This window comes from Molossus molossus, unplaced genomic scaffold (genome assembly GCF_014108415.1).
Source record: "Molossus molossus isolate mMolMol1 unplaced genomic scaffold, mMolMol1.p scaffold_m16_p_10, whole genome shotgun sequence".
NCBI lineage: Eukaryota > Metazoa > Chordata > Mammalia > Chiroptera > Molossidae > Molossus > Molossus molossus.
In genome coordinates, this window is record NW_023425345.1 from 78,316,964 (window position 1) to 78,339,746 (window position 22,783).

A 22,783-nucleotide genomic window follows, 5' to 3' on the forward strand; every position below is an offset into this window, starting at 1 on the left:
AGACACAAATATCAGAGAGGGGGTGGTAATTTCCTAAATGAAGAACCCAAGAGGCCCCCACATGGACTAACTAATGTTTTCCACCTACAAATTAAGCTGACTCCAGCCGGCAGGCCCGTGCTATTTAAGGGCTGAGCGGGGCAGAAGGTCCAGCTGCGCTCTGCTCCCTCAGCCTCCGCCCAGGCCGGCCAGCGCATCCCCACAACCATGAGCCGACAGCTGCACCCTTTCCCCGGCGGGGAGCGCCTGGGCTTCAGCGGCTGCTCAGCAGTCATCTCGGGCAGGGTCAGCAGCAGCTCTGCCTCCTTCAGGGCGGGCGTCAAGGGCACCACCGCCTTTGGCAGCAGAAGCCTCTTCAGCCTGGGGGGCGGCCGGCGCCTGGCTCTGAGCGCCTCCGCCGGGCGAGGCGGCGCCTTCGCGCTGGGCCACTGCGCGGGCACCGGTGGCCGCCTGGGCGGCTTCGTGGGCACCGTCTTCGGCAGCGCCGGGCTGGGCCCTGTGTGTCCCTCCGTGTGCCCGCCAGGGGGCATTCCTCAGGTCACCGTCAATAAGAGCCTCCTGGCCCCCCTCAACGTGGAGCTGGACCCCAAGATCCAGAAAGTGCGCGTCCAGGAGCGAGAGCAGATCAAGGCGCTGAACAACAAGTTCGCCTCCTTCATCGACAAGGTGGGTCCTGAAGCATGTCCCCGCACTGGTTAGCATGCGGACAGGGGTGCTCGCTCCGCCTCTGACCGCTGCGTGGGAACCTGGGCAAGTTAGCTCTCCCAGCCTCCCTTCCCTGATCTGTGAAATAGGCTCAAGAGCGGCTCTTACCCAGGAGGGTTGTGAGAGGATGAGCTGGGTGTGTATCAGGTGCTTAGAACAGTGCCGGCATCAACCACAGCCTCATTCTGTCTTTATAGGATAAGACTCTGGGAAGGGGGTTAGTGTCTGGAGCAGGAGATGCATGGGACGGGCCCTCTGAGGGCTCTCAATGTCAGACAAGGAGGGGGAGACACACATTCAGGACAGGGACACTAGTGGGACACAGGCCAGCGGTGTCATGTGACGTGACGCTTGGTGAATGGGGAAGGCCTTGGAAGGTAAGAAGTGGGATAACATTGTAAGCCAGGATGGTTTTTAGAGGAGATGTTTGAAAAAGTCCAGAAAATTGAAGGATGAACCTGAAGGAGATGCAGAGGAGGGCACGTCAAGTTACACGTGAGTGTCGTGCATGTGTGTGGAGGGTGCCAGAAATTGGGAGGACAGGGAAGATATCTCTGGAGATTCTGAGGTAATGACCCTAATGAATGGGGAGGAGACAGGGAATGAGCTCCTCTTTTCTCCACCTGGAGCAGAAGGTCTAGATCATGAGTGACAGGGGACATAATACTAACAATCGCTGATTCCTCAGTGCCTAGTGCTGTCCCAAGTGGTTCATGTTTGTCAACGTGCAAACCATGATTCTGTTATCATTCTGCCATGCAGACGAGGAAACTAAGACAGAGGGAGGCTAAGAAACATGCCCCAGCTGATAGAACAGGCAGCAATAGCCTGCCCCTCACCGCTGTGCCTGGGAAGAGGAAAGGGGTGGTTGGATGGGCGAAGTCGGGAGTAGAAGAAACAGAGCTACTATCCCAGAGGGCAGGCGTCATTTTCTTCCCCTCAGTCTGTTCTTCCCTCACATGCTCCTCTGCCTCAAGCTAAAGAGACAGGTGAGAAGAGGAATACTGGTGAGTAGCAGAGTGCCTGAGTTTCGTTAGTTCAGAAATGTGAAACTTTCGGTATAGTAGGAAGGAAGCTTGTGAAGATGTGACAGCCCTCTTTGAAAACCAAAGAAACAAACCAACCAAGAGCCATGTAGGCTGCACATGAGAAAGAACATACTAACCACCAGAGTGACTTTCCAATGCCATCCCCCCATCTTTGTTTCTCTTCTGCTTCCCATTTCCCTTCACTCTGAAAACACCAGCGTTGATAGTGGAAGAAGCTCCCTCATGGCACGATAACCCATGACGGCAGCATTGCTTAAGCCCACTTCCCGATTTCCTTTACACTGGCTCTTATTTCTTGTCCTGGACACCTAGATAGGCATATCCCCCTGGCTGAATGTACTCTCTAATGAGTCTTGCTCTTTCCTGCCCCACCCCAATCCCAGGATGACGGCATCTGATTTCTGGACCCTCTCCCCATCCCTAAGAGACAACAGGATGGAGATTCTGATAGAACAGGCAGCAATATGACCGCCTTTGGGTTCCAGGTGCGGTTCCTGGAGCAGCAGAACCAGGTGCTGGAGACCAAGTGGAGCCTGCTGCAGCAGCTGGATGTGAACAACTGCAGGAAGAGCCTGGAGCCCGTGTACGAGGGCTACATCAGCACCCTGCGGAAGCAGCTGGAGACGCTGTCGGGGGACAGGGTGAGGCTGGACTCGGAGCTGAGGAACATGCAGGATTTGGTGGAGGACTACAAGAAGAGGTGAGTGGGCAGGCAGAGAATGTGCCCCTCGAGGGTCTTGATTACAGATGAGCACCAGCATTTTTGCCTTCTTAGATCTTCTTGTGATCCCATTGTGATGTCCCTTCCTGTAGTGGAGGGAGAGAGATTCAGACAGAATGAGGCTTGGGAAGAGAAAAGAGTTACCCAAAATGGTGCTCTGAATTGCCTAGGAAATGGTATGTTCAATTTTTTTTTTTTTTTTTTTATCTTCACCCGAGGATATTTTTCCATTTTTTGTACAGATAGAGTGGGAGGGAGAGAGATGAAGGGAGAGAAAGAGAGAAACATCGACGCGAAAGGACACATCGAGTGGCTGCCACCCGCACGACCAACCAGGGCCAGGAACAAACTGCAACCGAAGCACGTGCCCTTAGCGGGAACTGAACCCAGGTCTGTCCGGACCTCAGGCCGACGCTCTAACCGCTGAGCCAAACCGGCTAGGGCGGTATGTTCAATTTTTAACATTGGAAATGGAGGAATGGTTCTCCCAACCCAAATGGCTTTGCAGTTCCTCCTGAGTGAGGTTTTTCATGGGAGTTTCCAGAACATGAGAACAAATATTAAAGTTAAGCAAAAAATGAGTTTCTAAAGCTGTTTCATGATGAGGCATATCTATGCTGCTGAATGCCACCATGTAAGAGAAGAATTGGGAATGTACTCTGAACCAGAGATCCCTCCCTCACCAAGTTGAGGACAGGGGACACATCTGGGCCCAGTGTGATCTGATATTTGGGCAGTTTGCTTCCAGAAGCCAGGATTTCTGGGATAGATGACGGTCACAGTTCAAGGGGTGAAGACCGTCAGAGCTGAGTAATTTCCTTGTTCCATGTTTGATCTGCTTGTTCACCCCCTTTGTGAAGTCCCCCCAAAGCAGAACTTGGCCTGAGCCTTGGCCTGAGGGAGCAGGTAACATGGTCCCTGACCTCTGAAAGCACACAGACTGTGAAGACTTTCAGATAGCTCCCAGTCAGTGGAAATGAATTCACTGTGAATTGAGATCGAGTGAAAGTAAGATGGGAGTATTGGAGCCCCATGGAGCTTTGCGAAGGATTCTGGGAAGAAGAGAGGGCTGCCCGGCACAGCCCAGAAGTCAGGTCAGAGGCACCCAGGGACTGCTCTCTCTGAGCCTTTCCGAGTGGAAAGCCAGGTGGTCCAGAATTACCACCCACTAGTTGAGTGACCATGGTAAGTCCCTTGATCCTTGGTGAAGTTTAGTTTTACTACTTAAAAAATCAGATGCTGTTTTACCTGACTTGCCACCTACAAGAGCAGTTGAGAGGGAACCGCCAGCTAGTAATGTATTAACAGCTCTTAAAAGAACCAAAGAGCTAGACAAATGTAAGGTGTTTTTCCTTGATGTCAGAAGTCTTGGATTAGGGTCCTAGCTTCACTATTAACTAGCATGATGATCTTGGGCAAGTCTTTGCTTCACTTATAAAATGGAGAAATAATAATAGAACCTACTTTATAGGCTTTTGTGGCAAATTAAATGAAATAATGTATGTGAAGACTTTAGTGTGATGTTAGCTTGTAGTAAGGGGCAAGAAAAATATCAGCTGCATTTATGTATTGTTATTATTATTTTAAAATTAATTGTATCATTCTCTCTGTTACCTGTGGGTTCTCAGCTATTGTTTTTGGTACCTCTCTTATGTTATATCATAAAAGATCCTGATCATAAGTCATCTTTGTGTTAGAATTTTCAGTGTATTTACCTTCCTGTAAAACTATGAAATTCTAAGCCCTGGTGGGTAGCTCAGTTGGTTAGAGCATCATCCTGATATGCCAAGGTTTCAGGTTCGATCCCCGGTCAGGGCACATACAAGAATCAACCAATGAATGCACAAATAAGTGGAACAACAAGTCACTGTTTCTCTCTCAAATCAATAAAAAAGAAAAAAAAACTATGAAATTTTGGAGAACAGGCAGTTTGTGTCTTAAGCATCATTGTGTACTCTGGCAGTGGTCAGGTTTTTTCAAAGGCACTCTAAAATAATTTTTAAGTACTATACACACACACACACACATACACACAGAGAGAGAGAGAGGAAGGGAGAGGGAGAGAGATAGAAACATTGATGAAGAACATCGAACATCGATTGGCTGCCTCCTGCACACACCCTACTGGGGGTTGAGCCCTAAACCCGGTCATGTGCCCTGACTGGAAATCGAACCGGTGACCTCTTGGTGCATGGGATGATGCTCAACCACTGAGCCACATCGGCCAGGCAGTATTCACAATTTAAAAAAATCTCCTTCCAATTTAAAAAAGCTGACAAATTTTTTTATTATAAATTTAAGTCATTGCAAAAGACATAATTTCAAGCATATTATATATATCGCCAGTTTAAATGATAAGGGCTACATTAACTCATTTAAATGTATCCAATTGGATCTAGGTGTCACGGCAGTTAATAGCTACCATCGTTCATCTAAAAAGTGAATATGAAACCACAGAAATTTCTTTTCTGTGATGTTACTGGCTCTGATTGTTCATTCAGTATATTTGACTATATATCACGTTTTATAATCATTGAGGCAGAGAAATACTCACAGAGTATTTCATGGAAAACCTTTCTTTTATCTCAAGGTTAGAAAAAAGAAATTTATTAAAAATACAAAAAAGTTAATGTGAACAAGCCCTGCTTTAAAAATCATAAAATGTACCTTGATCCTTTCCTCATTTGAACTACAATTTGCATGCCACTTTCCCCACGTGATTTCGTTCCAAGGCAGTGCATCTTATGCCTCAGTCTTTTGTTGGTCACCCTCCCTGTTCTCGCTGACCCAAGATCTGCGTGTCACTTGAAGTTTTAGACATTTTCTTGTGATTATATATTTTTCAATGTCTAAAGATTTAGTCTAGGCTGAGTTATACAAACAACAAGAGGTATTACTAATTTTGTTAAATAAACATTGAACATAAATAAGTAAAAAATAATTTTGAAGATAATTTCTTAATGAGTTAAATGGGGAAGATTCCCCCCCCCCCCCCAGATGGCTTAGCTAGTCGTGTATGGATATTGATTCTTGCTAGAACTAGACTGGAATCTAGTCCCATGGTTTTTTCGTTCTTATCTAAGTGCTGGGAGACTTTGTTCATTCAAATAGATATTAATGGAAGGAGTTTTCCAAGAGTAGTGTTACTCAGTTCTTTGAATGCTTTACCAGTTTTTCTGCTTTTTTTCTGCCCATTGTACTTATCATTTTCTCACATGCTATGTAATTTACTTATTTGTTATAGTTACTGTTTCTCTCTCACTGCTGCATGAAAGCAGGGATATTTGGTTTGTTCTTTGATTTATCCTTGGCTCCCCACATTCGCTGACCGTGTCAGAATCACACTGTGACATGTTACTGAAAGGTCCTTTTCCAACCAGCTCTCAGCCGACAACTCGGTTCTTTCTTTATTTTTGTTGAGCACAAAAACAGGGAAACACCTGACTTGCAAAAAAGAAACTTGGTTTGTTTCCTAGTCAATAACATCATTTACCTTCCAGATTTCTGGGAAGCTTTTCAAAACCACAGTTTTATGGAGACCAATCCGATGACTGCTGCTTATACACTCTGTCCCTTAGCGCATCAGGTTTACGCCAATAGACCAGAAAGGACTGGGAACACGCAAACATTGTTAGTGTTCAATACTCCTTTGCCTATTTTCTATTTAAAAAAATGTTTCAATCCTACTTTTTACATATGTGTACACACAGACACACTTACCAATGTTTTAAAGCTGCAGATTTAGTTCCTTCAGTTTAAAGAAAACATCTACCGTCCAGTGTCTTTGGAAAGCCAGCGTTTCCTGTCAAGCCAGGGAATTAAGAGTTGCTTTCTGTCAGGAAAAGTCTGATTTAATTTCCAAATTCAAATAAGTTCAAGTAAAAATATAAATATGCACTTTGGGAATTATTATAAAATCCACTCAGCAAACAGCAAGAAATACATCTTGTAAGTATTCAAGATTGCATTCAAGCATTCAAGATTAAAATGATGTAGATTTAATCTAATTGACATTTTAATTAAATAATAATCTATTTATGTTTTAAAATAGGATAAATCAATATGCATTTTCTCATGGTTTAACTTTTAATTATGTATTATAGTGTGTCTTTTAAATTTAAGTTATTTATAAAGTCAGTAGTACTACAAAATGCATTATTAGTCTTTGTAAATGTGTGTATGTGTGCATTGAGCTCTGGTGTTTGGTTTCTAAAAGTAAATAATGAAAAATTATTTGTAACAAATGAATGTGTAGTTTATGAAATACGAAGATGTAAACTGCTAACATCGAATTGGCCTGCCACTAGCACGGGCTTTTTTTCTGTTAATAGGAGGAAGATAAGACTGAACATTTTCTAAGATAATATGAGCTGAAGATTGGTTGTAGGAGAAACAGCTATTTCATAACAAAAGTTGATAAAAAGAAGCTTTCAGTGATCTTTTGAATACCACACATGGAATCTGAGATAAATTATATCATCTGTTTTCTGTGTTTTATCCAGTGTAACTAGAAAAATCTGGCAGTTTTCAGAAAAGGCCCCAGTCCCTTTCACCAGCCTGTACTACTTCAGCCGCCCAACAGGGTCCCCCCCCCCCCCCCCCCGGCAGTCAGTGGCCTTAGGAAGGAGCAAACTGAAAAGATGCGCTCATGTTAGAGTGTATCAAAAAAGCCATTTTCTAGCATTCATTATTTCTTTCCAGTGCTCTGTGTTGGCTCTCACAAATGTCCTGTAATCCAATCTTTGACAATGGCAAGAGATGAGATAGTGAGGTCGTTAAGTGAAATGATCAATACTCTTACCCCCCCAATTCACAATATATCTGTATTCAGAACATCTCACCCCATCCAAATACCTATTTCCAAGACCTTGCTTCGCCTGAAACAGATGTATTTATAAGAAACAGGTATAACACACAGCTCGGAGGTGGGACAGTATTTTGTTTGGTGCCTGTGAGGTTTGCACTGGACCAGTGCACAGTGCTGCTGCGGACAGAGGAGGGGCGGCCTCTCTGCTGTCTCAGGGAGAGGGCAGTTGTGAACGGGAGGTGGGACAGCGAATTCCAAGGCAGATCCATTTAGGGCAGTCTGTGTGTGGTCTAAGGAGCTGAAAACTGACTCCTTTAGACCTGTTCTTGTCTCATCCCCCTCCCCCCCCAGGAAGGCTATGCATGCCCCAGGGGTACATGACCAAGTCTGTAGGCCACTGCCATGCAGCTCTTGGCACAGAGGTGATCACTAACTGCTTAGTGAGCATTTGCAGAACTGAATTGTCCCAGTGGCCATGCTCTCTCCTTTCTCTTGCCCTGCGCAGGTATGAGGTGGAGATTAACAGACGCACAACTGCTGAGAATGAGTTTGTGATGCTCAAGAAGGTGAGGGGGGCAGGAAGGGCTGGAGGAAGCCTAGAGGGCTCCCTGAGCACTAGGCTGAGGAAAGGGACCCTTAGTCCCTTGGGCAAGGGGGGACTGAGATTCGAATTTTCCTGCTCCTCTCTCCAAGTCCCTTGCATGTTATTCCCAGAATCTGTCAGTTTAAAACCCAGGCATGTGCCACGCTTCTGGTACACCAGAGCACTGCACATTGGTTGGTTTGCCCTCAGGGATGGGCCACCTTGGGAAACATGGGGATGGGGAATGCCGAGAGTAGGGAGGGAGGCTTCTTGTGACAGGGAGGGAGGGAGAGAGGGAGGGAGGATTGGAAGGAGGGAGGATGAGAGGGAGGGAGGGCACCTGGCCACTCACTGGCCGTGTTCCCCAGGATGTGGATGCTGCCTACATGAACAAGGTTGAGCTCCAGGCCAAGGTGGACTCCTTGACAGATGAGATCAAATTCCTCAAGTGCCTCTATGAAGGGGTAAGGACCTCACTGACCTCCTTGTGTGGTCTGCCCCTCTTACAAGTGGCTTCGGGCCCTTGGCCCAGGTGGTTGTGTGGACCAAAGACTAGCAGAGAAGCCTTTCAGCTCAGTGCAGCTGAGGCCCTACTATGTGCAGAGCCATGAGATGGGCTTTGAGGAAACCATGATGGAAAAAATGATTCCTGTCCTCCAGGAATTCACAATCTCAGAGAGCTGAGCTGTGCTAAAAAGCATGAGAGGCCTAGAGGAGGGAAGGTCATTGGCATCTCCCTAGAGAGCTCTGAGTTCCACATAAGAAGTTTAGACTTGATTGTGTCGGTGAAGGGTGGCTATTGCTGCAGAGTGTGGAACAGGGTGGGAGCAGTCCTGAGTGCATGGTGGAGAGCTGAAAGCCCAGCTCGTGCATCTCACATCCAGCTGGCCCTGGCACTGTTGGGCTCAGCTAAGGAAGGGCAGAAAGGGACCGTGAGGATCAGGAGACATACTCCCCTCATGGGGAGGCTCTAACTGACTCCACTCCCCTAACTGCCCTCCAGGAGATCGCTCAGATCCAGTCCCACATCAGTGACACATCTGTCATCCTGTCCATGGACAACAACCGGGACCTGAACCTGGACAGCATCATCGACGAGGTCCGGGCCCAGTACGAGGAGATCGCCCTGAAGAGCAAGGCTGAGGCCGAGGCCCTGTACCAGAGCAAGGTGAGCTGTGTGCCAGGTGGGAGAGGCTGCTGCCCTCTCATCCTGTGTGCATGTGTGTGCTTGTGTGTGTATGCGTGCATGTATATGCTTGCGTGTGCTTGCATGCATGTGTATTTTGGCTGGGAGGAGACCTCTTTCGTCTTGCAGTTGGGCTTAGTGGAAATGCCTCCCTGTGGACCAGGGAGACCAACCACAGTCTTGGCATATGTTGGGGACATATATGGAGCTTAGCCCTTCTTCTGCCATGGCCCTTACTGACAGCAGAGGCCACACCAGCCGCAGCTCCAACAAGACTCTGACAACATTTCTGGGGATAATCCAGATGCCGTGGCTTTTCTTTCTGTTCTTAACTTTGTCAAAATAAGGATAGTAAATTCGAACTCCACTAAGGCTCTCACATTTGAGAACCCGAGGAGACTGCTGAGCTGGGGCAGGGCTTTTCTATTCAGAAGGAAAAAGTTGTCTTTCTCCCTTTCCCCCTCCCTCCCTTCTGCCATCTCTGTCCCTCCTCCCTCCTTCGAGTGTGTCTACACTGTCTGGATAATGAGAAGAGCTTGTGGCCCTCCTCCTCCAATGAACACCCGTGAGAGGTGAATGCTAACTGTCCTGTGCTCCTCTTCTCTTCTCCCCTCAGATCCAGGAGCTGCAGGTCACAGCAGGCCAGCATGGGGATGACCTGAATCTCACCAAGGCTGAGATCTCAGAGCTCACCCGGCTGACCCAGAGGATCCGCTCGGAGATAGGCAGTGTGAAGAAGCAGGTGGGTTCTATGCAATGAGTCAGATAACAGGGTTTACTGAGCACCAATCTGTTTAGGACCAAATGTGGAAAAGGGTCCCTCTTTTGGGCATTTGTAATTCATCAGGAGAGAGCAGTCTGAGCAAGTATGGAAAGATGAAGCGTCCACCCAGTAGGTGGCATGTCCCCTGAGTGCCATAGGAGCCCTGAGGTGGGATTAGACAGGCAGAAGGAGAGGGGACAGGGTCTGGGGAGGGAGCCCGCAGGAGCAGTGGATCCCAGGTGGGGACGTGCATGGCATGTGTGCAGGAAGGAGAGGCATGGACCCCGAGCAGAAGGTCCAGATGGGGGGGGGGGGGGCAGGGAGCAGGACAGCCCTGGGTCAGAAGGGGTGAAGTTGGGCAGTGGGGTTTAGACCCAATGCAGTAGGCAAAGGGAGGCATTGGAGGTTTCACATGATAAATCTGAGCTGGAGGAAAGAGGGTCGGGCAGTGGATTTCAGAGAAGAGTAGGCCTCCCACCTCGGCCGAGGGCTCTGTTCTGTGATTGCCTGTCCCAGTTCCGAGGATGGGACATGGTTTGTTCTGGCCAGACAGCTGGGTCCTAGGGGTCTCTGCTGAGGCTGTAAACTGCTCACCCAAAAAGCTGTGGGTGTTTGCACGGCTGGGGACCTGCCCGAGAGAGGGGGTGACAAGAACCAGCTGACGACAGGCCAGAACTTCACATGGCCTTGGGTTCAGCTGCTCTCCTTGGGGTGAAGCAAATGCGACTCCAGAAGCAGGGGACACACTAGAAAGAGAAGTGAGATGCTCCAGTCCCACCAAAGCCTTGGTCAACAACCAGAACACACCCCCAAGACTAAAAGGCGGTGGAAGGCTCCCTCCCCCACTATCCCACCCCCCCCAGACTTTGCATGGACCCGCAGAGCCCTCCTGCAGCCTCCCTCTGCAGGTTACCTTTCCACCCAGCAGCAGATGCTGTCGGCTGGTGAAACCTGCCGGTTAGCTTGTAAGGCTGCTGCCGTGTAGCAGGATTCTCTGCGACACTTGGAAGGCCAGATTCTCAGTATGGCAGGTTTACTGGATAGACATTTCATTCATAGGAACTTTGTTAGTCCTCAATTTTTTCCCCCATGGTTTACAGGATCTCCCAAGACAACCTTTACACTGCGAGGCAAAATTAAGGTCAGCTACGCAGAGACTTTTCAGGGTTGGCATTAGAATCTCATAGCTCATGTTACACACCAGGAGGGAGAGGGCAGGGGCCATGTGCTCAGCTGCCCACCTTCTCAGTGCCCTTCCCTTCCTCTGTCCCGTGGGGAGGACGCTCCGCCTTCACATGCCGCAGCACGAGTCAGGGTGAACCAGCCTGCAGTCAGGGGAAGGACACATTCTCCTCTAGTAATTCCAAAGGTGGAGAGACCAGGAGGACTTCAGAGTGTTTGCTATCAGTCGGGACCCAGTGAGGGGAGGTCATCTGAGTGGGATCTCAGAACTGGGCTCTGACTCAAAGCGCTGAATTCGTTTACCCTCAGTGCTCCAACCTGGAGACGGCCATCGCCGATGCCGAGCAGCGGGGCGACTGTGCCCTGAAGGACGCCCGGGCCAAGCTGGACGAGCTGGAGGCTGCCCTGCACCAGGCCAAGGAGGAGCTGGGCCGCATGCTGAGGGAGTACCAGGAGCTCATGAGCACCAAGCTGGCCCTGGACGTGGAGATCGCCACCTACAGGAAGCTGCTGGAGGGCGAGGAGTGCAGGTGGGCCAGATGTGCTGGTCTGCACCAGTTATCTCCTTGCATGAGTGGGAAGACCGAAAGCAAACAGTTTGGTTTTGTTCAGGTCCTACTGAGGTAAAACCTTAGAGAAAATGGGCTTTGACATGGTACAATAGGAAAGACCAAAGTTAGACAGCAAGAAGAGCTGAGTTATAAAAACTCCCTAGAGGTGGAAGCAGAGGAAGTATTAACATCAACACTTGAGAAACAGAGCAGCACTTGGCCCTTCGTGATGCGTTCTCGAGGGTGGGTGTGGGAGGGGCAGGATGGCCCCCAAGAGTCAGGTACTTTCAAGGTCGCTCTGGCAAAGCTGGAGCCCAGTGAGGATGTGAGCTCATTCCTCGTAATTGTCTAAGACCAAAGGCATAACTAGAGGGAAGCAGAGGCACAATTATTTCACACATCAGATAATCCCAGAGCTGCTTTGATGGAGAGCTGACTCCCTGCAACAGGTTATTCATCTTGGCTCTCCATCCCTTGAGAGAACTGCTGGGGTGCTTGGGAAGAAGAGTCTGGGATCGGGTGGCGGTGGGATGTTCTGGGGGGAGAAGCTCCTTCACGGGAGACTCCTGGTGATGGTCTACCAAGGCTTTACCTGCTTTTCTCCTCCCTCTTCAGGATGTCTGGTGAATATCCAAACTCTGTGAGCATCTGTAAGTACCTGCAGGACAGTCCCGCCCTTGGTCACCACCACAGTCTGAGTTCCTCTGATTCCCTGACTCCAAAGACAAGTCAGATACTAGAGGGGGTTCAGGGAAGCTTGGGAGCACAAAGAGGGAGCTGCTTTAATCACCAAGGAGAGTAATGGATGGAGAAAAAAATAATACTGTGAAATACAAAGTATAACCTGTAGAAAATCAAATGTTACTTAGCAGCGCATAATCCAAGAGTCTGTTGTAAGGATAATGCTTAATGGCTACATTCTATTTCCACCGAGGCCAGACCCAAGACAGCAGAGAGTTATTGAGGGAAATCTGAAAGGGAAATGACGGGAAAGGGCTGGGATCCCCTCCTCCAGATGTAAAAGCTAGAGAGAGTGAGGGGGTGCTGTCTGTGACGGCGGGGGGCACGCGGCCTTCCTTCCGCAGCAGCACCGAAGGCCTCCATGAAGGCCTTTCTCCCTGAGGCCCTGCCCGTGGGGAAATGCACGGGTAGAACCTGCAGAAGCTTAGAGTGACACAGACCAGCAGGGCAAGATCAAAGACGGGCCCAGGGCATCGAAAATGCCCCGTGCTGATGAAAATCTCCGAGTAGACTAAAAATGCGCAGCAGAGAGAATGCGTCTCAGTGTGAGGCCACCCAGGAGAGAACTGAGGGAGTGGCCAGGATGACGGGCCAGGGTCTTCTCTCGCCCCTTCCAGCTGTGATCAGCAACACCGGAGCCGGAGCCGGAGGGGGCTTCAGCGTGGGCTTCGGAGCCTCCAGCGGCTACAGCTACAAACCGGGGACGGCAGAACTCAAAACCAAAGGCAGCTGTGGCAGCGAGTTCAAGGATCCCCTCCCCAAAACCTTGGGCAGCAGCTGTGCAACCAAAAAGAAGGCCTCCAGATGAAGGGCAGAAAGCCACCCTTCTCCTCCCCAGGCCCCTTTCCAATCAGAAGTGCTGTCCCTGTAACCGCAATCCCAGTCCCCTCCTCTCTCCCTGTTGTCCTCAGCTGGGCGACACTCTCGCGCTGGAAGTCCAGTTGCGGTCATGCTCGGTGACCTCCTCCTGGGCCACCTTCCACTGGGTCACCGCCCCAAATGCAGAGAAAAGACACACGCTCAGCATGCTTCCTTGCGACCAGGTGCCAGCCCCTCTGTCCCCACGTGCCTTTCTTGGGTCTTCACCGCCAAGGGGCTCTCTTTGTCCTCCGGTTCGGGTCGTGTCCAGGTCTCTGCTTCCCCTGCAATAAAGCTCAGTGACACTTGATTCTCCGTGTCAGTCTGTCACCCAAGATGGCAACAGCTGCATCGCCCGTCTCACTCTTCCTGGTCTGACTCCTGCTTCCCTCTGAGTCCCTGGCCTGACGCTGGTCTTTGCTGTCTGGTTCTGGCCAGGCAGGCTCAGGGTGAGCGCTGCTCCTAGTGAACGGCTGAGGTTTGTTACTGACGCCTCTGGGCAGACTCGGGGCTCCCAGGCCCTGGGCCCCTATTTCACACTTTGGCCCTGTGGGAGGGCATTATCAGCCCTGTCACAGAGAGGCTCACACCCCTAGGAGCAAGGAGCCAAGTCACACCAGGCCTGCCAGGCGTTCAGCCTTGGCCTGGCTTCTCCGTCCGTTCTCCAAAGCCCCTCCCGCCCCCCGAGTCCCACACAACGGCCTCTTGTTGCTGGAGTGGTCAGTCTTTCTCTTTCTTCACCACCTCCCTCTCTTGCCAACCCGCCTGCCAATCAATCCTGCCCCCCTTCAATGGCCCTGCTTTCTTTCTCTTCCTGACAATGATTTTCCACCCTAAAGTTTGAGGCTGGCGTGTATAGATGCTTATGGATGCATCTGTATCTATTATGTACGAATAGGAGTAACTCGCGGAACAAATCCTTGGTGAGCCAGGCTGCTCGGGCACTGGGAATACCGACGTAAACACGTGGTGCAGACCTGTCCGCAGAGCGTACAGTCTGGCGGGGACGGTAAAAACAAGCCACTGACAAAGAAATACGTAGCACACTGTCAGTAGTGATAACCACTATGAAGAACTACTATGTGGGGCGAGAAGGGTGCTCTTTGAGGTATGTGAGCATGTTTCTGCAACAGTGTTTGTTTTCTCAGCACAGTTGACTTGAGTAAGGTGCTAAGGAGCAGAATCCTTAAGGATGAGACCACCTTCCAAGGAGGAGAGTGGCATTCAAGGTGCCCGTGACCCCTTCTCCCACATCATTCCCTGTCCTGATTCTCCAGTCTTTCTCCAAGCAGGCCAGGACCTTTGCAAACAGGATTTTTCAGTCGCAGGAATTATGCCCCATTTATTGGAAGCCTGCTTATCCTTTGTGGCCCAGCTGAGATGCCACCTCCCCTATTCATGCATTTTCTGGCCCCTCCAGGTGGGCTCTGTGAAGTCATCAAGTGTTAAATGAGAAGGAACATTAGAGCTGCTGACCCAACAGCGCTCCCCTGTCTCTCACTTTACAGAGCAGCAAACAGAGGCCCAGATGCTAAGCGCTCTGCCCAAGGTCACAGCCTGCACACCCGCAGCACCGATCTCAACGGCATGACAGTTGGGGCTTTATTTTCCTGGTGTCACGTTAGCTGCACACATGTCCGTCCCTTCACCCTGGCTCCTCTTAGCCCCTGCTCTGGGGTCCTCCAGTCTAGTGCGCAGTCAGCACTCAACATGTTTGCGGCAGGACCATGGGCGTCGTCTAGCTTACCTTCTCTGGGGAGACAGTTCAGGGTAGATGCACGTCCCAGTGATTTGACATGCAAATGGTAAAACACATTAGGGTTAAAAGAAATGTGTATTTTCTATGCATCCACATGAATGCAGTTTATGTAATTTATCAACCAAACTGGGACGCTTTTGTCTTGGACACATGCTGAGCTGGATCCTCAGACAACAGGCATAAGCCAGCACCACCTCGGGCAAGTGGCGTCGCGGGTCTAGCACTCTGGCTGAGCAGTCCGTACCTGGCTTCAAATCCTGGCTCTTCTGATGGCGAGATGTGGCCCGGTGCAGGATTCTGCCTTTGTCAAATAGGACCGAGACAAGCTGGTCCTTACTGAGCGCTTCCCTTCCCGCGTGCCCGACACTGTCTCAGCACTAATTCTTCTAAGCACTTGATGCTGGCAGCTCGGTGAGCTCTCCCAGAACCTGATAGGGGTTATTGCTATTGTAATAATTCACATCTCACTAATAGGATACGGAGGCTCAGAGGGCTTAACTAGCCCACCCAGTGTTACATGGTTAGCAAATGACAGAGTTGGGAATTGAACCCCAGTCCAATTCCACAGTCCATGTTTCCAGATGCTACACCTTATTCCCTATCAAAGTTCTCACCTTAGAGGAGAGTTGAGAATGTGAAAAGGGATAATGGAAGAAATACAGTGCCTGGAATACAGTTTGCAGCCAATAGGTGGTCGTTGTTATTATAGTAGTCATGAATGCGTGTTTGTGAAGACTTCAGTGTTTGCTGGCTGTGCACTGGTTCACAGTCCTCAGCAGGACTGTGCCTAGAGACCTGGCTGAGTTTGGCTAAGTGCAGGCAAGAGGGCAGTGGGTCTGTTCATTGACTCACTTTCCCATCCAATCACCAACTGTTTATTTCCAAACTGCTAAATAACTCCTTGGTGTCTGTAGTTTGTGCATACACTGCCCTCTGTCATCCGATCTCGGTACTGCATCTTCCATCTGTGTGGCCCAGGAGGAGAGTTCTCCTAATAGTGAAGGTGTTGGATGATCCTGGACAGGCTCTGTGCTCACTGCCAAGCTGCCCGCTGGAGGGGAAGCTCTTTTGCTCCCTAGTGTGCCCAGGCCCAGCCTCTGTATTGCCCAGGACCTGGCTCCTGTCTCCTCTCCCTCTCCTCTCTGATTCCTCTTCTCCCAGGTGGTGGATGGGGGTGATGGTGTTAGTACTGCTGCTGTCTGAACCTCTGAACCTCTAGTCAGAGAACTCGGGGCCTTCGGACAGCTCTTCCTCAATGGGTGCCTGAGAATGTTGATGCGGAGGTCCTGGGAATGAGAATCCCTATCCCTCATCACTATCCTTCCAGCCCCACTCACACTATGTGCAAACCCTTGCCCTGGCTATATTGGGGAGGCAGGACTCTGAGCACGCGCTCTCTCAGCAGATAATCCAGCGTGGAGACTGGCAAGGCACAGCAAAGGTATCACAGAGGACGAAGGGGGTCAGAACTGAACACTGACCCTCTTGGAAGGCTTCCTGGAGGAGGTGAAAGGGACATGAGTCATCCTGTGTAAGGAAACACATTTGAGAGCCTGAATACCCTTGTTGGTTTGTTTCTTTTGTTACTTATAACCATGACTTGGGCAACTCAGTCTCCCTACTCCTGTGTTACCTCGTTTGTAAAGTGGGAAAAATAAGAGTCTTTTCCTCGCTGGATAGTGGTGAGGATTAAATGAGTTAAAATGTACCAAGAAGCTCTCAGCAAATGATCACTCCATGTCTACACCTGGGGCCCCCTGCCAGGCTAGCTTCCAGCTGGATTACAATCCCAGGCCAGCAGCTCTTCCCCATCACATGCTCCTCAGCCCTTGAAGCCCACATCCAATCCAGAAAATTCTCCCCACTGTCTGCTGGTCCCTCCCAACCCTCTCCTTTGGCCTTCTGCTATGATGTGCAGTGCCTGCCCTTGCTCCACGGGGCCCCGCTGTTCCCTTTCCTTCCCAGTGTTCACCAGTGTGCCCCAGTCCCCGAGTCCACGGGCTCACACCTACAGACTGCTTGCATCCCGGTGTGCGTCCCTCTCCCCCACTTCTTGGTCTGCTGGATCATTTCACAACCAGTCTTCTGAACTGACAGCTGCATGCCACAGCCTGGCCACAAAGTCCACTAGCCTCAGTGCGGGCCCCTGACGCTGTGGAGAGGGAGACTCGGCCTGCAGGCCTCCTTCTCTACAGGGAAGGGGAATAGAACTTTTCAAAGGGGCTGGGCGGCGGTTTCAGCTCTGGAAGGAGGAGCTCACACTTTGATCACAGACTCAGGGGCCAGCATTGAGCATCACCTAAGCCCCATGGGCCTGGGCCTCTTCATCAGGGCAGGCTTGGTCCTGGAGCTGGTGCTTAGGGCCCCTCGCACAGTGTGCTCCTGGCTCCTTCCAAGCAGGCTGGGGGAGGGGAACTGTGAAGGGCTCAGTTTGACCCCATGCCTCCAGCCTCTGGGCTCATCCTCCACCCTCTGTGTTTTAGCCCCTCCCCTGGGGCAAACCCATCCCTCCTCACTGACCTAGTCTTTCCCAGTTCCCTTTTCCTAAAATACTCACTTTTTGTATTTCTTTCTTGATGTCCTACTTTACATTTTTTCCTTCCACTCTTTACCTTGCTGTGGTCATCCAGGCCCTTTAGTGCTTCTGCCCTGCCTGGGTGTTTAAGCTCCCCTCCTAACCCTGTTCCCGGGGTCCAGCAGGCTCAGTTGTAATGTGGGCACAGGAAGAAGTGATGGCCACTCCCCACACCTGAGGCAGGTGCTCCCCCAGCCCCGCCTGCCTCTCCAGCAGCTTCTTCCAAGGAGAGGGGTGGGGGCAGGGATGACCTTCCCCTCCGGTTTGGACAGGGCTGTGCCGAGCTCTGATGGGAGGTAGAGAGCCTGTCATTAGTGGTGACTGGCTTAATTACCACCTGCTGCGCAGCACAGCCCGCCTGTTTGCTTTGGAAATGGGTAAAGGAAGAGGAGGATCAAGCTTCAAACTTCACACTCAGATCAAGAGATTAAGGCATTTCCCCCAGCTTCTCTGTTCTCTTAAGAGAATCATGCAGCAAAAGGGGCTGGGGGTCAGAAAATACCTTACAAACTTCTAGAAGTGGGTGGCGGTGGAGGGGTCTGAGGGAAGCAGTCGGATGAATTAATACAGAAGTGGGGGCCTGGTCGTATTTTGAGACAAACAAATGGAAGAAAACGTGTGCTCCGGAGGCAAGACCGCACTTGTCCAACAGCTCAGTGCTCGGAGCTCAGGGAAAAGCTCTGGGTGACGACAAGCAGGTGGTGGGGGTGGGGGCTGTAAGGAGAGCTTGTCTTTTAGAAAAGAAGAGAGGAGGAGAACTAGGCTGCTTGACTGACACTGAAGGACTAGGGGTCTGTTCCGTTTTAAAGCCTGAAAAGCCGGGATGGGGGGGGGGGTGAGGGGGAAGGAAGGGGAGTGGAGATCGGTGAGGCACAGGCCAGGATGTGCTGCAGGCAAAGGGCACTCGGGCTGGGAAAAGGACAGAGTCTGCAGGTCCCTTAGCCAGAGGGAGCAGGGCAGGGCAGTTAACGGTGGACAGAGCCCGGAGTGGACAGGTGGGAGCTGGGGGACCGCACTTCCGCCAGGGCTCAGAGCGGGAAAGACCCAGGGGCCTGGGGGACAGAGCGCAGGCAGCCCCGGAGGAGCAGGGGAGAGCTGGGTGGGGGTGGGGCCAGGAGCCGGAAGGCCCTCCCCTTGAGAGCAGCGGCCTTCTGACCACAGGCCGCAGCTCACCTGCAACAGGCCAGCCTCTCCCTGAGGTTCCCGCGGGCCCTGCGCGGTGTGCGCGGGGCCGGAGGAGCCTGAAGTCAGGGCGGCATCTTTCTGACCCGCACAAAGGTGCCCTCGGGCCCAGCAGCAACTTGGTTAAACTGCGGTGACAGGAAGGACAAGGACATGCCCCTCCTGAGCTAGGCTGGCAGGCAGCAGGCAGGAGACAAGGACGCTGAGGAGTTGACCAGGAGGCCCTAGACTCAGAGAGAGACGTTTGTGGACAGATGCCAAGCAATGATGCTAGAAAGTTCTATGACTAGCTGTGCTGAGGGAACCACCACCAGGCGTCGGGTCCCCGAACCTCCTCTGAAGGAGCAGAGGCTCTCTGGGGTGTCTTCCACACTAACCGGGCACTGTGGGGCCCGCCCGCTGGCTGCTGTCCGGATTCCTCTCAGCACAGTGCCTGCATTTGATAAGTGAGACTGAGTTTAAATGGATGTGACCCCGCCACCTGTTTTCTTAATAACCTGGAGGATTCATGTTAACATGTGTGTAGGGGTGGGGAGGGGGAAGAGGGACAGGTAGGGACCCCTAAAACTACTGGGGAATCAGGTACTCTGTGCGCTGCGATATAATGAGTGATGTCAGGGTGGTCAACCGTCCATGTTTTCCAGAACTGTCCGAGTTGTAGCACGGGACACACCGTGATCCTAGGACCCTGTGCCTGCTGCTCAGTCTAGGGCCCCAGCTTGCAGCAGTGGGCTCTGCCCTACCATCTGGGCGCACATCCCACTTGCCGTGGGACTCAGACGCCAGGACCCGGAGAATTTCATGTCAGGAAGGAATGGGAGGAAGGCAGCTGAATCTGTGTTTGAGCTAGCTAACTTTGGACACCGATGAAAAAACTGGCTCCTTTCAAACTGGTTCAGACAAGCACAGAGCATTAGGTTTCTGCACTGAGCTCATTTTCCGATGCTCAGACAACTCGGTTGTAAGTCCTTTCCAATTCTAAGTCCTTTCCAAATCAGCTGTGGCGGATCCCCAGATCTTGTCATCCCATAGTTAGCGCAAACATCTATCAAGCTTCTTTCTCTTTCCATTAATGACCTTGATCTACAGAATGCTGGTTCCTTCGATTATGCCCAAGAGTAGTCAAAAAACCAATGGACTAGAGAAAATTGACCTTCAGGATCTATTCTCTCATGAGCAGACATGATTTTAAATATGTCCATCTGGGATTATTCACGGCACTGCTTTCTCTTTACCTCCAGTGCAGTGTTCTCAGTGGAGCGGGACTTTTGCTCCCAGGAATATGCTTACCGCAGGTGGCTGAAGATCACTGTATAAATAGATCTACGGGGTCCCCTCTCTCACACAGTTCTCCTTGTGTAACATGGAACCTGTGCTGCAGCCTAAAGCACTGGCTCAGTGCTGTTTCTTCCCCTCAAGTCCCTCCTGTGACTGCACACTGTCTGCAAGGAGAAGGGGACTGTCTCGACCACCATCCTCTTCCCGTCTTTGCTGCCCGAGTCAAACGTCCCCCTACCGTCCACCTGGGCTGCTCGCTGCCTCTCAGAGGCACCGCGCGCCTGTCCAGTCCGGCCCACCCTCCAGCTCTCAACCCCCACCTCACAGAGCCCAATTTATGTTATTCTGATTTTTAAAGAGAATCAGAAGTTTAATAACAGCTCATCTGTCATTCATGTAGGCACATGACTGAATACAGGCATGTAGAGTTAAACCACAGCATCACAACAGCAAAGCAACTCTCACGGGCTTATATTTTGTCTCCTCCAGTTCAATTTCATTTCTTTAGAGGGGAAGGGGAAGCTCTCAGCTGTCTCCTCCCTCAGTGTCCAGCACCAAGTAGTGCACACAGTGGGCACTCAATTTTATACTTATTGAATAAATCAGTCACTTCAGGCCTTGGGACACTCATTAGTCCAGTGGACGCACAGTCTGGGGTGTGGAATGTGATGACTAATTAAAGGGTAGCCAACAAGGTGAAAATTAGGACTGTCAGAGATCATCCTGTGTAGGCCAAAGAAAACTCCCTGCAATTATATTCCCTAGGAACCATCTGGGCGGGCACCTGTGTGTGGCCGAAGTCACAACACTGTTGTCCTGAAACCCTTTCTGCCTCCTCCTCTTCCACCGCCACCATCATCATCGCCACCACTAGGCCCTCGCTTGCCAGCCCCCAGCCTGGGCCCTGGCACAGAGCGGCACCATTGAGTGTGTGTGGAATGCACACAGAAAGGTGCCAGGCCCCAGCCCGAGCCCTGGGCTCCTCAGCCCACCACTTTGGAGTGTGGATGGGCTCAGTTCATTCTGCAGCATTGTCCCAGGCACCTGAAACTCTGCTTTTTATTCATCCTAAGTCTTCTCCAGCCTTGAAGACCTAGCTTTGCATCTTTCTTACTTTGTAAGTGTTCTTCTGTGTAGGTCCCTGGAAAGAGGTCCAGCTCCCCTAGCAGACAGGGCTCCCCCAGCCACACAGCAGGGGTGCAAAGCTGGCCCAGAAGACTCAGCTCACCTGAACCATGTGTATTTCCCGTAGGGATCCCCTCAGGGATGGCTACTGGGGGAGGGGTCTAGAATAAAATAGCCCTGCATGAAAGGGAGTCCTTTCCTCCCTCTGCCCATCCCCATTTCGACTGACTCTCTCTCTCCCTGAACCCTAGAGCGATGTCTAATTTATTTTATTTTATTTTATTTTTTTTTTATCCTCACCCGAGGACATTTTCCCAATTTTTGTACAGATAGAGTGGGAGGGAGAGAGAGAGGGAGAGAGAGAGAAACATCGACGTGAAAGGGACACATCGAGTGGCTGCCACCCGCACGACCAACCAGGGCCGGGGACAAACTGCAACCGAAGTACGTGCCCTTAGCGGGAACCGAACCCGGGTCTCTTCGGACCGCAGGCCGACGCTCCAACCGCTGAGCCAAACCGGCCAGGGCGAGCGATGTCTAATTTAGAACAACCGCCGTACATAAGCCCCCGGTCCTAGGACAACCTTTCCTTCTCCTTTCACCAGCTCATCTCAACATAAGGAAACATCGGCCCAGGGGACTCAGATGCCCGTGGCTGTCACACCTACCTCATGTGTCAGAAAGTCTTTGCATCTTTGGCGCTGACTCATCTCTGTGTCACTCATCTATGTGATGATGATGGTTAGGAGCAGGGACTTTGAAACCAGACACTTGAACTCCAGGCCCAGCTCTGGGGTACCAGCTGAGTGGCCTTGGACACATTTCCGAATGTCTCTAAGCCTCAGTTTCTTCCACTGTGAAGTGAAGTCGGTGACGTGGGGGTCACCTAAAAAATCCTCTCAGTGCCTGGCATAGTGCCAGGCATGTGCAAAGTGAACAATCCATGTGGACTCTTGTTGTTACTACTGTCATGTGAGCACAGCTGACGTGTAACATGATGCTGCCACTGTGGCTCCTACTGCTGCAAGTTACACTCCACCCCACTGCCTTGTGGTGCTCTGAGCCGGCCCCCTGACAGGTGCTGTCTGGGGTACAAACCTGGCCTCTGGAGGCCTCTGAAACCCCGATCACAATTAGCCCCTCCTCCCCAGCGGACCCCTCATCTCTGTTCACCAAGCTTGTCTGTTGTTCTGGAGTTTGAGCCCCAATTCAGTTCTTTGTGTGGACTCCTCCCATTGGTTCGGGCTGCCTGGGGGCTGGAGCCGTGTGTTAGCCCTCCCCAGTCAGGGGCTCACAGCGTTTGCTGACGTTGAGAACATCAGTGCTCACACACGCTCTGGTTTAGAAAAGCACAAGGACTCACTTCAGTTCTGCCCTCTCATGCCCTAGGGCTAGGCCGTGCCAGGCAGGAGGGGAGGCAGGGGCCCTGGAGGAGGAGCTCACTGCTCCCCTGGGCTGAGAGGGGACCACTGTGAAGGGAAAACCCTCCGAGGCAGCCAGGCCTACCCTGCTGCCAGCTCACTGCCTCCCCTTTCCCTTCCCCAGAAGCTGGAGCAGCTGTGCACCCCCCTCTGGCTCATCCCAATGGTCAAGGCTCCCCGGTTTAGTTGTAGAAGTGGTCAGAGTCCTGTATGAGGGCAGCTACCAGGTGCCAGTTTTTTTTTTTATCCTCACCCAAAGATATTTTTCCATTTTGGTTCAGATAGAGTGGATGGGAG

The 22,783-nt window shown here is 51.2% G+C and overlaps 1 protein-coding gene across 2 annotated transcripts; it reads left to right on the plus strand.

Moving 5' to 3' along the window:
* Positions 1-207: 207 nt before the first annotated feature.
* On the plus strand, positions 208-13,096 carry KRT72 (keratin 72). 2 transcript variants are annotated; one of them, XM_036251251.1, is made up of 9 exons: positions 208-666; positions 2,240-2,454; positions 7,788-7,848; positions 8,234-8,329; positions 8,869-9,033; positions 9,668-9,793; positions 11,306-11,526; positions 12,163-12,197; positions 12,906-13,096. In XM_036251251.1, exons 1-9 carry the CDS (start codon positions 208-210, stop codon positions 13,094-13,096), a joined length of 1,569 nt encoding a protein of 522 aa, XP_036107144.1. The 2 variants fall into 2 exon arrangements, with proteins under 2 accessions (XP_036107144.1, XP_036107145.1); XM_036251252.1 differs by lacking the exon at positions 9,668-9,793.
* Positions 13,097-22,783: the final 9,687 nt, after the last annotated feature.

Coding starts and splice junctions, on each gene's coding strand:
- KRT72 (XM_036251251.1), top strand. CDS start 208: ATGAGCCGACAGCTGCACCCTTTCCCCGGCGGGGAGCGCCTGGGCTTC. Junction 8,330..8,868: donor TCAAGTGCCTCTATGAAGGG/GTAAGGACCTCA, acceptor ACTGCCCTCCAG/GAGATCGCTCAGATCCAGTC. Junction 11,527..12,162: donor CTGGAGGGCGAGGAGTGCAG/GTGGGCCAGATG, acceptor CTCCCTCTTCAG/GATGTCTGGTGAATATCCAA.